Source organism: Hippoglossus hippoglossus, chromosome 2, assembly GCF_009819705.1.
Source record: "Hippoglossus hippoglossus isolate fHipHip1 chromosome 2, fHipHip1.pri, whole genome shotgun sequence".
NCBI classification, from domain to species: domain Eukaryota; kingdom Metazoa; phylum Chordata; class Actinopteri; order Pleuronectiformes; family Pleuronectidae; genus Hippoglossus; species Hippoglossus hippoglossus.
In genome coordinates this window covers 7,331,559-7,347,352 of record NC_047152.1, presented here as the reverse complement: position 1 = coordinate 7,347,352, position 15,794 = coordinate 7,331,559, and the positions used below count along the sequence as shown (strand labels likewise).

Below are 15,794 nucleotides of genomic sequence, written 5' to 3'. Positions count from 1 at the left end.
TGCTCTATAAAAAAAGTTAGCAATTGTTATCGTGATAGTTAAAATAAATTAGGACATTTTGCCCCTGAGTTAAAAAAAATACATCACCTGATGAACCTTTCAAAGAAATTAGATTTTCTAAAAGATGATAAAAGTAATAAGCTCATGTTTTCAACAAAGTCAAATCCCAAAGCTTTAACTGATGCTTTTAAAATAGCAACTAGTGGGAAGAATTTAGGGAAAATATAGACAAAGCTTGAAAAAAACGTTGCCGTAAACATCGTAAATCATTTTCAGATGAACCTGTCTTCAACATCCAAGTCGCCTGCTACTCAGACGACATTTCATGCTTTTCAACAGGTTGCAAACATACAGTCCAAACAATAACACAACGCTCCAACTGGGCTTCAAACAGGCTTTCAGCAGATCCAATATTAAATTCACATGCATTAGCGCTTTATGGGTCATTTACGGGCAGCGGAGGAAAACCCTGTTTCCTCCTAAACTCATTACAAATGGCATCAAGGCAAATCATCGGCCGTAGAGTGAACACAGGGAGCGCCGAGGATCTTGCTGCCTCCCCTATCTAATCAAGCCCATGAAATGGATTTTGATGTGATATTGGACTGCGGTCAGCAGACTGTGCCGCAGCTCCAACAGCACGGTGAAAAATCAATCCATCATAAAAACGCAGCAACACAAGCCAGACAGGATGCTGTTCCCTGGAAACTTGGACTGATATTACAGGAAAGTCTACGGACATGGGTTCGGACCATATTTACCCAAATTAATCGCATGATTTACAGAAGGATAACTCGAACTATGCAGATATTTCTTTCCTCGCTTATCCTTTATTAATAATATTAGGCCATATCGAATTACACATGACTAATTCCGTGATTTAATATGCCAGATGTCAAGGTTTGCTTTTCAATAAGCAGCTCAGGTTTTTGAGCTGCTTGACATTTTCCACGCTTGCATAAACCCAAACACACGCAGTTTAATGCTCCTGCAGAGGAACGCCCTGTAAACGTAAACTCGATGCAAATACCGCACTGCTCTCTTCAAGTGCCCCGGCTTCTTTTCTTTCCACATTCTCAGGGAGTTGATTTAATCTCCGGGAGCTTTACTGTATCCTGTTGTTTCTCTGGGTATTAGAGAACAATCAATTCCCATCTCAGGTTTCTAATGAAGCCTCCCATCGAGCCATACGGGTCTATTAATGGCATGAATAACTTATCGAAGGTTCTTCTGGACCTGTGCTATTACATTATTAAGCTCCAATGTCGCTGAATCATTGTTAGATCTCACTGACAGGTTTTTTTCGTGAAAGCGGTAGAACTATTCCATCTAAATTTAAAAAAGGAAGGGAGAGAGCGAAGAACAGCCCTACATCACCACTCTGCTCTCTGTTCGTGGTCACATGATGATAAATGAAAGTATGGATCATGTAACACCAATTAATACTTTACATTTACTATATTAACAGCTGGCTAAAGCTTAGTTTATGGTTGCTGTTCATGACCTGAAGGCTGAAGAACTGATTCAGGTCAAGCTGGAAAAACCTGTATGAGGATACATAGCGAAAATACGTTTGTACAATCAAGTTAGTCATCGAGCAATTAACTCTAACGTCTGAGTGAGTTAGGTTACATGAGCCGGCTACTCACCATAAGCGGTCATGGTACCGACATAGGGCCCGTCCATGACGCTTTGGTTCTCCTCAGCCAGAGCTTTGATGTAGCGCTTGCTGAGGTCCAGGATCTGTTGCCGCAGCACAGCGCTGTTCTCGTGGCTGGCTCGCTGCTGGATGGTGAAGTGCAGCAGCATCATGCCCCAGATGAACCCGAAGCTGACCAGGAAGAAGCCCAGCTTCTGGGACGACAGCTTCCACAGAAAGGGTGTCGCCATGCTGGCTTCACGGGACGGGACGGGGAGGGGTTGTGGCGGGGGGTTGATCGGGGCCGAGGGAAGGTGCGGGGGTCAGGGGAGGAGAATCACGGGGGCAAACGGGTCATGGTCGTGTCAGTTGGTGTATCCGCGGTAGTTTTTCAGGGATGGGCTGCGGCTGGTGGGCCTCACCAGCATGATTTCTTCCTCTGACCCATCGTCATCGCTCAGGAGGAACACGAGGGACCGAATCTGACCTGTCGCATCCTGCAGAGAGACAGAGAGAGATGGAGGGAAGAGAGGAAGGGAAGAGAGATGCGTGGTTAGTTGGTTTGTCTGCTGAACACAGATAAAGAGGGTGTGCCTTCTCCCCACATGCACGTGATTACAAATACAAAATTGACAATCAGAGTGAGTCAGCACCAGCAGCTGCAAATCCGTTGATTTTACCTATATGCACCAATGTTTTTCAGCACAACCTTTTTTTGGTTCATGCTGTGATTGATGATCAATCAGCATTTAATTATCTGTAGGTCGACTAATAAAAGAATGACTTCTTAATTCAGTGTTCTTTCTCTATGTGAGATAACTTTGCTGTATAAAAACAAATATTTCTCTGAGGTTAAACTGTGATTCAACAGGATTAACTTCAAAGTGTGAGAATTAACTTCACAGCCAAAGTTCATTTGAATTTTGTTGGCCAACGGGAGGTGTCAGAGAGTGAGTACGGAACGGACCTCACGCATGTTACTTTAAGCAAAGCAGCTGGTTTATTACTGCAGCGGACCACACAGCACAGAGGCACACTGTGTCCCCACTGGAGGTCATTGTGTGCGAGAGATTCGACGGGATGAACGCACAGCGGTGACACCAGTGGACGAGACGGGAGAGGTCGGAGCGAGGCTGGGACAGGCTCAGCATTATTTTGTTCAAATAATGTAAATTTTTTACACATGGAAAATAACTTAAAAGCTATTACACAGTGTCACATCCAACTAAAATCTTCTCTTCTAAACTGAGAAATAAGCCCTGTCGGTTCTGGTGCTATAGATTAAGTGTTTCTTGTGACTTTCTTGCTAAAAAACAAAATTATAAAAAATGCTTCTATTCTGGAAGCAGAAGCGACACAGAAACAGCCTTGTCTCACTCAGAATGTGGGACGTCTATGATTGATGCTGCAGTGTGGAATTTATGCAAGAGAGTTTATAGTTCCCTGAGAATATAAACATTTTGAAAGTCGACAATCCATCTTCCGACAAGCAAGAACGCAAATTGAATTTTAAATATGCTCGTTCTATTCTTTTTTTACCCAACTTTTTTTAACTTTCAGCAGCCCTTCTGCGACGAATGAAGGGTTAAAAAATGGGATTGACCTACTGGTTTAAAACTGTGAGGTATCATACCAGATCAATCTTCCTGTCCCTTTGTCGCTGTCTTGTTTGAAACTTGGTGTTAGTTCATTGTACATTTTGGTCTAAAGTGTCATTTGGCTTCTAGAGTTTTCTCCCTTCAGGCTTTGTCGGTAATCCCAGTGAGGTGATTGCAACTTAATCTCAAAGTTGCAGTGAAAGTGAGGTTACAGCTATATTCTCTGAATCATATCTGTGGCTTTCAGGTTGCAATCGCAGAGCAGGGACTTTCTGGACCCACGGGTTTCCTGTGAACAAGAAGCCGTCTGAAGACTCCGATTAAACTGATGTGGTTGGTTGAATGTTGGGGAAACTTCAGTTAGATTTGTGAGGGATAACTTTTGTTTTTGATGCCAATTTTTGTAGTTTTGAATCGCTTAACTGTCTGGTCAGGGGTGGGTGCCTCCCTGTTTGGCTGGTGTCACATGGTCAAGGTTTGGGCCTTGTCACACATTGATTTAAGCATAACCTGACATTGCGTTTTACCTGCTTATAGCCACTATAATCTTCATTGTCTCCCTTTGAGTCCTACCAACAGTACCAGGGTTGCAGACGTGGATAAGCCTGAGGAAGGTGTTTGCATTCTGTCTCTTGCAGTGAGCGTTTAAAATGTCACAAAGCCTCAAACCCTTAATCACATCCTGTTACTTACACGTTGTTCTGCTGCTGCACCTCACTGTTTTCCATTGTCTCAACACAATCATTAAAGCTGCTTTAACAACGTGTTGCTTGTAGACGCACACTTGTGGCATCGAATACACTCATGTGCCCGTAAATTACCTATGTCAGCCTGCCATGGACTACTTGTAATAGTATCTCTAACTTTTGTGCTGTTGAAAATCAAGACATTGAGGTTTTTGAAAATAAAAACATAGGTTGTTTGTTAGTTCTTGAAAATACGGTGACACACTCGAGCCTCTTTCTTCCGTAAAGCCTGCTTGTTCTCATTGTGAAAACTTCTCTGTGTTGTAACAGTAATTAAAGGGATGACTTGGATTATTTGAAGTGTATGTGTATAAAGTCCTTAAACCTTCAGGAGATGGCGGGTGACACGCCCACAGTTTGGAGAGGCAGCCACAGTGTCGGAAGTAAAGCAATGTATATGCATCAAATAACTAATTTGTCAAAAAACAGTATTTAAGTATCACATATAAGCTTGAAATATTGTATTTTACACTGTCTTGTGAGTTCAGCTTAAAATAATAATTTAATACAACCAAGCCTCCAGAAAAGAAATAATTCATGTGAAGTGATAATTATAAGTAAAGACCACTTATTTAACCTCAAACATATTGACTGCACATAAGAATCTATGTTAATACAACTTAACCTGCCTATGTAAACGCTTCAAGGCAACACATTTCCACATGGATTCCTTGTCAACAAATTTGAGATAAAAGCGAAATGCTTATTCAACAAATATCACATTTCTAGACATTAGACTCTTCCCCTTTCTCCACAGTGTGGAAATCTTCATAGAGCTGTGAGGGGGAAAAACCCCAGCAGGCTAATTAATGTAGACATTAAACTGTAATACGCTATTTCCATGCTTGCTATCTTTATTGCTGATTGAACACAACGCTGGTATCAACACATTTCGCCCAAACCATCAAACCTTTGCCCATAATGCAAAACGAGAAAAAGCCCTGCAGCACTTGTGGGGCTGTTAAATACTTCATCAGGTCTTTACTGACCTCAAAGCAATAAATATACACACAACTAAATAATTTCCCCTGGCTTTAGGCATTGAGAAACAAAAAAAGGAAATTTCCAGCACGCAATCAAGCCAGAAGAAAATAGATGTTAGATGTTCTCTCATCTGCATTCTACTGCTGTTGTGGTAAATGAGGCTAAGTGCGGGGAGGGGATGTATTTTTGCAGCCTTGCATTTCAACTGCGGCTTTCTTATGCTCTTTCAAACAGTTTGGGACCAGTTTGCCACCGCAACAGATGCAAAAAACTTTGCAATAGACGCAACGAAAAAATCTCTCACCTGTTCACATTTTAATCATCTTTATCCGTCTTTTCCTGAGACTAATATTATTGCGTCTGAAGCAGAGCAGAGGTGGGTTCTATCAGTGCTGAACTGGCAGCAGGAAAATCAGCAGCACCTTCCCCAAGAAACACAAAAGGCAGCAACACAAAGGACTCTTTTCACCTTATATCCATCAGCCTCAGAAATAGGTCAGAGACAGCTGCGAGCAGCTTCCGACAGGGCTGGAATCTCACAGCAGGTTATGACACACCATAACCGTTCATTCATTCAAGACTAAGGCTCGTGCTTGTCCTATGTGTGGACAGGGATCTTTGTATACATCTCAACAAAGCAGGAAAATATACTAGGTCATCTATTAAGAAGGAAAAATGCAAATCCCCAAATCAACTCTTATTTTATTTGTGTGGAGGAAAAAAAAGATATTCTGTAGGAAATAGTATCTCTGCACCGCACTGTGAATTCATGAGACAAGCCCTTGGCAGTGGCGCTGTGCAATCTGCAGCGCTGATAACATCGGATGTCTCTCATTGCTTGGGACTCGGTTGGAGGAGGGCAGCAAAAAGGCTGGCAGAGCTCACTGGTTCGGGCGCCGACAAGGATGGGAGGCTGTGGGGCTGTTTATCAGAGGGGAACGCTGCTCAGACTAACCCTGCGGTACATCGACGTAAGAATCGCGAGCCAAAACCTACACGGAACACTGACTCAACCGTTTCTGAAGACACACATTCTCAAATCAGAGCTGCCGCTCTTGTCTGCCCTTATTTATTGTGCCTATCGGTCCTATTTAAGACAGAAACTGATCCCGCAACATCATTCTTTATGTCAAGAAGCTTTCCAATCACGCTATGGTCTATAATCTGCACATATAGAGACAATACACACGCAGCAGCGCATACATCTCCTCTCAGTTACCTCCTGGTTTCTAATTCAGGATCTTAATTTGTCTGGCAGGGAGCCCTCTGGCTCTCGGCAGCAGCGGCCCAGTGAAACTCGGGTGTGTTGACAGCCAGCTAAGGTTGCAGAATATATGATCCTTTGCAACTTGAGATGATAACGTAACAACCTGCTGAATGATTTTTTCATTGCTGGAAGAAGTAGCACATAAAAACCCTGCCGGTTCAAGAGGCGGTGGAGACGGAAACAATTGAATCATTCAAGCCTGGGAGAAATTGCTGTCCTCCCAAATCTGCTACAAAGGAGTTCTTCCTGTCGGGGGACAACCGAGCTGAAATTTCAGCTTGAAAACTGCATTCGTCTCTCGGTTTATGGTGTCGAACACTCTGTAGCGCCGATAAGCAGAGGCAGACATGAAATGAGGAGGGCCTGCGCCAACTGCCTAACAAGGAAATGAAAATGTTTTTGAAAGATGGGCTTGATAACTGTGACTGTGCAAAAAAAAAATCAAAGAAGAAAATTATGCTTATTTTCTACGTGATGCATCAATTTCCTTCCTGAAATGACAGATTTGGCTTTAATAAGTTTCCTTCCAGTTTCACAGCTTTCTCATTTCACACCTTGCATTGGTGACCTTCACAGGAGAAAAGCTTTTACCAGGATAGAGAGAGAATTTGAAGCTAAATTAAAAAACTAACAGATCTAAATGAGGTGCAAATGCAAAAACAAAATAACACACGTAAGTCCGGTGCAGCTAATTGCTTTTCTGTAGTCGCACAAGGAAGTCAAATGGACACCATCTGCTTTTAATCAAGGTGTTACAAGAAATGTTAAATACATATGGATCTAGAAGGTCCAGCAGATGTTTGGTCATTTTTCTGTCAAGAATGCAAAAATTCAAAAGGGAAAAATGTACCAATCAGGGGGAGGAGAGAAATTTCTGAACCTTACAGCACATCGACATCTGCGTTTTCTATGTCTAAGACACCTCTTTTTCATCCTGAGAGATTTGTATTCTTACAGTTTCACGTCCGTCACGTTCTGGAAACGTCATCAACACTCACTAGCTGTGAATTCTCCTGACATTTACCTCACATGGGCTCACTCTGACATTCTCCGGACATTTTACGAGGTGGCTGTCAGTTCTGCAAAATGTTTTTTTTTTTATGTTTTCACAGAAAGCCGCTTTGGAGTTCAGAGCATGTCTGGGAACAGTTTCATAGAAGACAGATACTAGGAACCAAAAAACAAAAGATTTCATTTTGTGGCTGGGAATTCCCTGTAAAGTCTATTTCTAATTTCCAAGGACTAAGCATTAACATAACTGAGTGGAGCCTTGTTTCCCCAGTTTCCATCTTTAAAAACACCTTTTCAGATTAACAAATACCTACAGGATTACTCCAGGCAATAGCAATATCCATGTTTGCAATAAATTGCTATCTGTCTTATCTTTCAGCAATCACGGGCCCTTGGTTCAATGTCCCTGCAGATGAAACTGGTTTATGGTAAAGTCGCAGGGATTCCGAGTAAACAATGATATTGCATCCTTGTCAAATTAATCATCTACGGCTTTAATATCTTTTCGGCACAGTCCTAATCACACAGCCTTTGACCTTGTTCTGTCATATGCTGAATTGTTAAGACCAGGCCAGATGGCTGAGCGAGGTAAGGGCTCTGTCCATTTCCTCTGCATCTGTGATTGAAGCTGAAAATATCTCTGTAAGTGTAGTTTAGCGGCAATTCCATAAAGGTGAAGCTGGACAGGGGAAAATCTATTTATGCCGACGCGATAGTCAAGGTCTAAAAGAGAAAGCGGTCTACTGAACTAAAATAAAATACGCTGAGAGCTTGTTGTATAACCAAAGAAAGTAGTGAATAGGCTCTAAATGTAGCCTCGCCCATCAATTATGGATCCCCTTTGAAAAAGTATCCACTCTTCTCCTGAATATAGAAATGCTTTCATATAGCTTGAATCCTCAGGTAAGGTGAGAGCTTTCTTTTGGTGGTCGCCAGCAGTCTTTTATTTTTTTTAAAGCTTGTCAAGGATATCATTATATCCGTTGATCAATGAAAATGATTGTAAATACACCCTCTTAGAAATCAGAGAATAAAGATGCCCTCGTGATTCCACAACTTGAATCAGAATCATCATGACTTGAAGTTGTTTTGAGTATCGGAGTGACACTGTGATATTTGTCTGCCTCACCCACGAGTTCATTGCAAACAGGAATACTGTGCATTTTCATATCCTACGAACTAAAGCCTGTTGTGACCTCTGAATGTGCTTGTGAGTTTGAAAAAACATTTCTGGCATTTGTAAAGTAAACATGAGGAACTGAACATATTTGTTTAGCTAATTAATGTGGGAAAATTTGACTTCAGCTATTGAATCTGTGAAGATTCTCAGTCATGCAGTTCAGCGATGGCAATTACTAGTCAACCTGGAAAAACAGGTACTAAGACAAGTTTTCCCCTCTGATATCTCGCTACCTACCACACCCTAACTCCTGTGACCTTAATGATACAAACAGAAGCAGGGTGAGGTATCGACAGCCATTAACACCTTGACTCAGGGGACCCCAACGACCCACCAGTGAGCGAGGAGGTTCGTGTTTAACACAACGGCTCTAAAGACAGGACAAGACAAACAAACACTTATCCTGAATAAATGGCCTAAATGTACTAAATGTACTAAAAAGGGAAAAGGCCGTCGACAGGGAAGAGGTTCCTTTCAGTTCCATTCTGTATTTGTGCTGGAATTTAAATTAACAAAAAAATCCCTTTTACTGATGCCATGACAAGCTTCCTCTTACCCAGACAATCAGGTTTTCATATTATCTTCAAATACTGTTTCAAAGCCAAATCCAAGAGAGAGAAATACCTCACTGCCAATCAATCCTCTCCCAGAATGTTAAAAGAATGCGGACACATGTGGCCCAGACCACATCGGTGTTATCCGATCTGAGTGCGTTCACACCTTTGTTTAGTTCTGTCCAGTTGAGATCGCATCAGAAAAACCACATGTTAACACAAGGTGTGTACGGGGGCCGAACTCTGTGCTTGGTTGCCTGTTGCATGGCGAAAGGAGATGTGATCCTGATAATATGGCCCCGCTCCCATGGAGACCGTTGTGACCCTGCATCTTAATGGCCTTCTTCATATAAGCCCCGCCTCTTAATTATTCATTAGGCCCTCCAGAGAAACAAGCCCTGCGGCGGTTTGACCACCTCACCTGTGTGAATCCGGCTTGTAACCAGATATGATCAGCTAACGCCACGGTGTGAGACACACCCCTCCTGCAGACAGGTTTGTCTAATATGTGAGGCACACGGATCGATGTTAATATGCTCTTTGTGGAGCCACTGGCGGCTTAAACAGCTTAAATAGAACCAATTTCACAGTTTAGTCACATAAACGTTCACATATTCACATGGATTTGTGAAGAGAATAACGTAAAATAAGGTTTCCTGTAACTTTTATAATCCATTAAAATTAAATAAAAACACCATATGTGATTTACTACTACTGCCAGTGGTGGGGAGGGTAAGCATGCCGGAAAATAAGTCAGCCAGGCTTTAGCCAGGGAATGAGAGTTAAACACTGCTCATTCACTTTGAATAGTGTAACGTCATGCGTGTGAGTCTAGTGTTACACACCCAGACAGGATGTTAAACCCTTGGTGCCATGAACACAATCACACAATTACTTCCAAGACCCACAAGAAAACGATATAATCTAATCTCTCTTTTTTCTTAATACAGTTTTTTTGTGGCTGAGGATGAGAGGAGACGTCGCAGATTTAAATCTCAAGGTAAACGACAACATTTTTGATTTGACGGGTTGAACGGTCGTGAGCAGTAAATTGGAGTTGCCCTCATTCATGGGCTCTCTCAGCCTCGTTATGTTCCACTCGGGAGCCACTGCTGAGTCACACTTAATACAGGGATTTTAATGCCCATTCATATTTTGATGCTTTGCGGAAATATATAGTTGATACAGGTGCAACCTGGCTTTCCTGTTTTGATATATTATTAATAATTGGGAAACAAATCTTGCAACACCACTGGCTTGTGCTCCAGGCGCCCCATTGTATATCTAATATAATATAATGCATATGGAGCTGCACACATCCATTTATCTGAGTGGTTTCCTATTTACTACCTCTCTGTGTTCCTGAACATACTGTCAACCAAGACGGATGTTTTCATGCAGGGTTTTAATCTCGTAATTACTCAGAGGGAAGTTGTATCAAGTCGTTTTATGCTGCATCCTCTTTTCACTATGACAAATCTGAAATCAGAACATGTGAATCAATGCGTGTGATGAAATCATCTCCTGTTTGTGTGCTAGTGCTCTCACAGGTTCGAGTCTACCTGCATGCCCCTGCCTACGAGGTTGGTAAAATCTTTATGGATGTTTTAGCGGCCCATCAACCCTGCAGGATTTCCCCCATTGCTGCCAATGGAGAAATATATTTGATTCATTACAAAACAGCTGTGGGGCAAATTAGACTATTGTGGGCCGCCACGGTCTGGGTAATTAATGGAAAGCACTGCTCCTTTTTAATTATCCTCCAATCCTTGTTTGTACTGAGTAATTGGAGCCATACCAATGACTAAACTTTGATTTTCTTTTCAAAGAAGCCCCGTGTTAATCCAAAGTACCAAGAAAGCAAAGGACAGGACAGTTTATCTTCTATATCTGACAGGATTAAAAAAAAGCTGTCTTTAAAACTGTACAAAATGGGAAGCTATCATTTCTGGTGGATGCACATGACCGACACTGCAACACTGACTTCACAGGATCTGCTCTAACTCTCCCCCATTGTTCTCTCAGTGAGACTTCCTTCTGTCTGTTGCACCAACAAATACAACTCAAGATCTTTGCATTGGATAGAACTTTTTATTAATTTTGTCACATATCCACTTCTATAAAAAAACACCTTGTACAGTTAGTAGTTAAACCTGCCACTACGTGCCAGACCAGACAGAGAAGCATCTGAACCATGACCAATGAGATGCTGAGGGTGAATGTCACCACTACAAACTTTGTTGTTACAATAACACAAGTTGGTCTCATCACGAAATGCAGAGCAACGCTGAATGAAATGAAAGCACCGAAGCACAGCACAGCATCTAAATCCTCTTCATGCAAAATCAAGCAAAAATATTTTCAGCTACCGCAGCTATTCTACAGATTAAACGCAATTGCGATGTTATGCAATGAGATGCAAACATTCCCCTCCGATATCACCGAGCCTGTGAGAGCTTTCACTGACTACACATAAATCCCCAACCCGCTGCACCGCACGTCGAACTCATAACACTCTCCCTCATATTAGACTAATCCTAATTCTGGTCTTCAACTCTTAATGCAAGTCCAAATCCTCTAAAACCCTTTAAAGGCGTCAGGAGTGGCAAAGTGTCCTCATTCCTTTTTTTTTTTTTTTTTAAATCTTTGTGACATATAACATAACAACTCCAGCTCCAGCAAGACAAACTCCAGGAAAATGTTCATTATAAGCTCAACGTTTAAACACAGTTGTTGCTGCGACACTGATGGTGATGACTAAGCCCAATTACTGACAGCGACAGGGGTTTACACAGGCTGGTATAGCTGACAAGTGTTTCTGTAACCACAGAAATACTTGTCATTCAAGAGTTTCTGCTTCTTGTTGAGAGAAGCAGCTGACAAGGTATCGGTGCTATATTGGTGAACGAACACTTTGAGAATAAGGTCGTAACTGAGAAGGAAGTCATAATATCAAGAGGATTAAGTTGTAATTTAATGAGAAAGAAGTCACAGTATTATGAGAATTCCTTTGCAATTTAATGAGAGCAAAAAGTCCCAACACAATTAATTCTAGTTATCTTCTGATATTCTCCCTCTAAAATTACACGTAGCCGAAATAAAGACTTTATTCTCATGATATTACGGCTTTATTCTCGTATTATTATGACCTTTAAGTGGCCCTTATACTCGTCGTAACATACGCTGTATATATGTCTTCTGAAAATCCCTAATCTTCTTCGTATTATTACCATTACTTGGTCCTTTTAAGCATTGGCCCGGATGTGAAAACAGCTCCTCAGGAGGATTCACTGGGCTTTTTGTGACTCGCCCGGCCGATGACCACGTCTCCCTCTGCAGCTCGAATGTACAGCACGGGGGAAAATGAGCGCTTTGCAGCTCCGGCGCTCCAAACAGTGGACCGACTGTATGGGGTGAATCATGTGTGCTGCCTGCTGGGAAAGAGGCTCTTCAGTGTGGAGGGGTGGAGTGGAGTTCCTGACTAACGTTCCCCCTAAAAAACGCTGATTGAACACATCAGTCTGACCTTATGTATACTTTGTAAGGACCCTGACAATAAATAACACCAGAAAATAGGTCACTTCTTGGGATCGCGGACATTGGAGATCAGTAACCAGATCGACTACACAACTAAGAAAAGGTGTGTGTGTGTGTGTGTGTGTGTGTGTGTGTGTGTGTGTGTGTGTGTGTGTGTGTGTGTGTGTGTGTGTGTGTGTGTGTGTGTGGGTGTGTGTGTGGGGGTGTGTTTGTGCTGCGAGAACAGGAGCCCTTTAATCACAGAAAGGCCACGTGTTCCACTTCCCTGCATTGCATCCATCACCACAGCCCAGTTCTCCTCGACCCCTCCATCCTCAATCCCTCCTTCCTCATCCCTCCAACGCCTCCGCTGGCTCGCCATCCGAGCCCACCAACACAACCCCCCCACCCCCACCCCCCTCCCTCCCTCACACACACATGCACACACACCCTCCAACGATTTCTTGCTAGTGAAGCATGCCACCGAGGCAAAGCTCCTTTTGCTCAGGATTTATAATCCCAAGGGCTCCGGCAAAAAGGCGACTGAAAGAACTCTTTATAAAGCCAGGGGCAGTCGGCGGCTCACCTCTAGATGGTCACTACACTCAGCATTTGCTCGCAGTTGAGAATCATAAACGGAAAGGAGAGACTTTTTTTTTTTTTTTTTTAACTGGGTCACGCTATATAAGATAAGGTTTACTTTAATGTACAAGAGGACACCCGTCGAAAACCGTATCACACACGTCTTAACAGACAAAGACGTTTTGACATCTTCCCTGAAGAGAGTGCAAACAATCACATCTGAAGCCGTTATGATCATAACAGAAGATAAATCACATCAGCATGTCTAAACCTGATGAGCCTACTAATGTCACAGAGTGGAAATTACCAAAGCGCTTTTCCAATGAACCAATCATCTCCTGACTCATTTCACATTTTTTGGTTTAACTCTTCCCGTGCGAATTCTGCAAGCAGAGGTTCGGTTCAGTGCTAAGCCGACTGAGTAGAGCCCATAGTGAGATAACACTATCAAATGTATAACTGTTATTTGTAATGTGGGAGTTATAAACTGGGCTATTAATTGTACTTAGAGATTTGATGGTTCTCTCAGATCACTCGCTGCCACGTTGAAATGAACTTCAGATGCTGTTATGGTTCCTAAATGAGGTTCAGCTCGCGCCGTGTTCAATGATTTCATTACTGGCGTTTGTTTTCCTGACATCTGAGGCCTTTCTGAAAAATGCTTTTCTTCATATTCGCTGCCAGAGCACGGGGGCTGGTGCTATTTTTCTATTACGTCCAGCTGTTGCTGTTCAGAGGGAGATAGCAGAACAAGGTCATCGGCATAAAATGGAGACTTGACCTCTTTATCTTAGGAGGGAGCAGCACACTGAACCAACCAAACATCCACTTAATTTACATGAGATGATGTTGGACCTGACCAACACCTCCTCTCTGGTTTTAAAACGCTTCTAAAGTCAATACAACATGCAGATATTTGACTATTTGTTTTGTTTTGTGAATGTTAACTAAAGGGTGTATATGTGGTCATGGTGCAGAGGGGAAGCGAAACAAGACGGAGTTCATTAAGGAACTCTAATGTTGCTTTATTTAGAATAGTACAGAACAATGTAGGTAATAAGTGTGATCATGATAAAAACGTTTTCCTTCTGGTTTAGAAGCTGCCTTGTTTTCTATTTGTTTCAACGGATGACGGCTGGTGTGGTCAAACAAGTCAGACTGGTGGAACGCACGGTTCTTCCCTTGTGGGTGTGATAGATCCCTGCAGATGATCTCTCCTCACGTATCATCTTTAATTTCGTTGTCACCATCAGATCCTGGATTACAGTGACCGAGCAGATCATTTTTGACCCCATGTTTCTGTCATACATCTATAATAACCAGGCTTCCACTCAGCTCAGGGCTTCCAGAAGAAGACACTGGTGGCCTGCAGGGGTTTTAAATCAACCCCCCCCCCCCCCCCCCCCCACACAACACGCAGCAAATCACCTCTGGAGGCTGCAACACGTCTCCTCAGGTACAACAAGCCAGTGGCTGGTTCTCCTCCCCCCCCCCCCCCCCGGGGGACAGAGCATCTCAGCCCGGGTAGAAGAAGAGGAAGGTCGCCTGTCAGTGACACACGGACGGATGCCGCTGTGATTACCAACCAGCCCCTTTCCCCTCCTCGTGTAGATAGACGTCAACCACATACATTAGCACACGCAGCTAAAAAGCGAAGCTACATCATGTGGAGCTAATGTAAACATGCACCTTGGTGGTGATGCTACATTAGCTCCTAATAGAAGTGTCACTTGTTTTGAGTGCTAGCTAAACCTGCCCGGTGGTAACAATAGGACCCCCTGTTCGCTGCGGCTCTGACCGCCCCCCGGTCCCCCTCGACCGGCTGGGGGGAGAGAGAGCCCGGCTAGCGTTAGCATGGGACCGGTTCCGTTATTACTCTTTCACAGCCCCTGCATTAGCCGCGTTAGCTTTCCTCCGCGGGCTCCGGGGCTCGCTCCGCCGACAACACACGCACCTACCGCCGCAATGACAAGTCGCCCACTCCCCGAGAAACACACACACAACACGGGGCTGGACCTCCTCCACCTCCTCCTCCTCCTCCTCCTGCCGCGGCGGTGTTCCCACTCACCTCGTCTGTAGCGGCGTGTGCCGGCGGCTCTCGGCGAGGCTCCACGGCGGGGACAGGAGTTAGAATCCCGGGGAAGGGGCTGCGGAGACGCGCGGAGCAGACTGCGGAGGAGACGCGGCTCCGTCCTCAGCACGAGCCTCAGTACGCTCTGCCCACCGGAGCTTAGGGACCGTGTGCGTGTTACCGCCCCGCTCGCAGCGCACAACCTCACTCAGTGGCAGGAGGAGGTGATTAGTACTGTTACAGTGCAAGTACTACAAATACTACTCATATTTACTATAGTATTAATACTTTCTTACTGCCGTGCAATGCAGAGAGATACGCTGTTTACTTTTGTTACCCCTCTACGTTTTTACATTCCCTCACTTTATCTTGAATTCAGGTTTTACATTTAAAAACATATGACAAGTTTACAAAAAATAATATTACTTTTACTTTGGGTAAAATTCTGCTAATATTGCATTTAATTATCAGTTATGTTATGTCAAACTAAAGCCTATATATTTAAATTCATATTTTACGTTTTTTCCCATCTGCTTTTTTACACTCCCTAACTTTACCTTTAATTAAGCTTTTACATATAAACATGTACTAATGGAACTAAAGTATATGACTTAATAATCTAGTGTTATAGTATAACACGTATTGG

General features: G+C 43.2%; 1 protein-coding gene across 1 annotated transcript in view; it reads right to left on the bottom strand.

The window, feature by feature from the left end:
* Nucleotides 1-15,293, bottom strand: part of mgat5 (alpha-1,6-mannosylglycoprotein 6-beta-N-acetylglucosaminyltransferase) — a 68,490-nt gene extending 53,197 nt beyond the window's left edge. Inside the window, exons 1-2 of the mRNA XM_034608379.1 lie at nt 15,146-15,293; nt 1,650-2,136 (exon numbers count right to left, since the gene is read on the bottom strand). Of these exons, the coding sequence (XP_034464270.1) occupies nt 1,650-1,890 (241 nt within the window). The 5' untranslated portion in view covers nt 1,891-2,136; nt 15,146-15,293. The remainder of the gene's footprint in view (nt 1-1,649; nt 2,137-15,145) is intronic.
* Between the last annotated feature and the right edge of the window lie 501 nt (nt 15,294-15,794).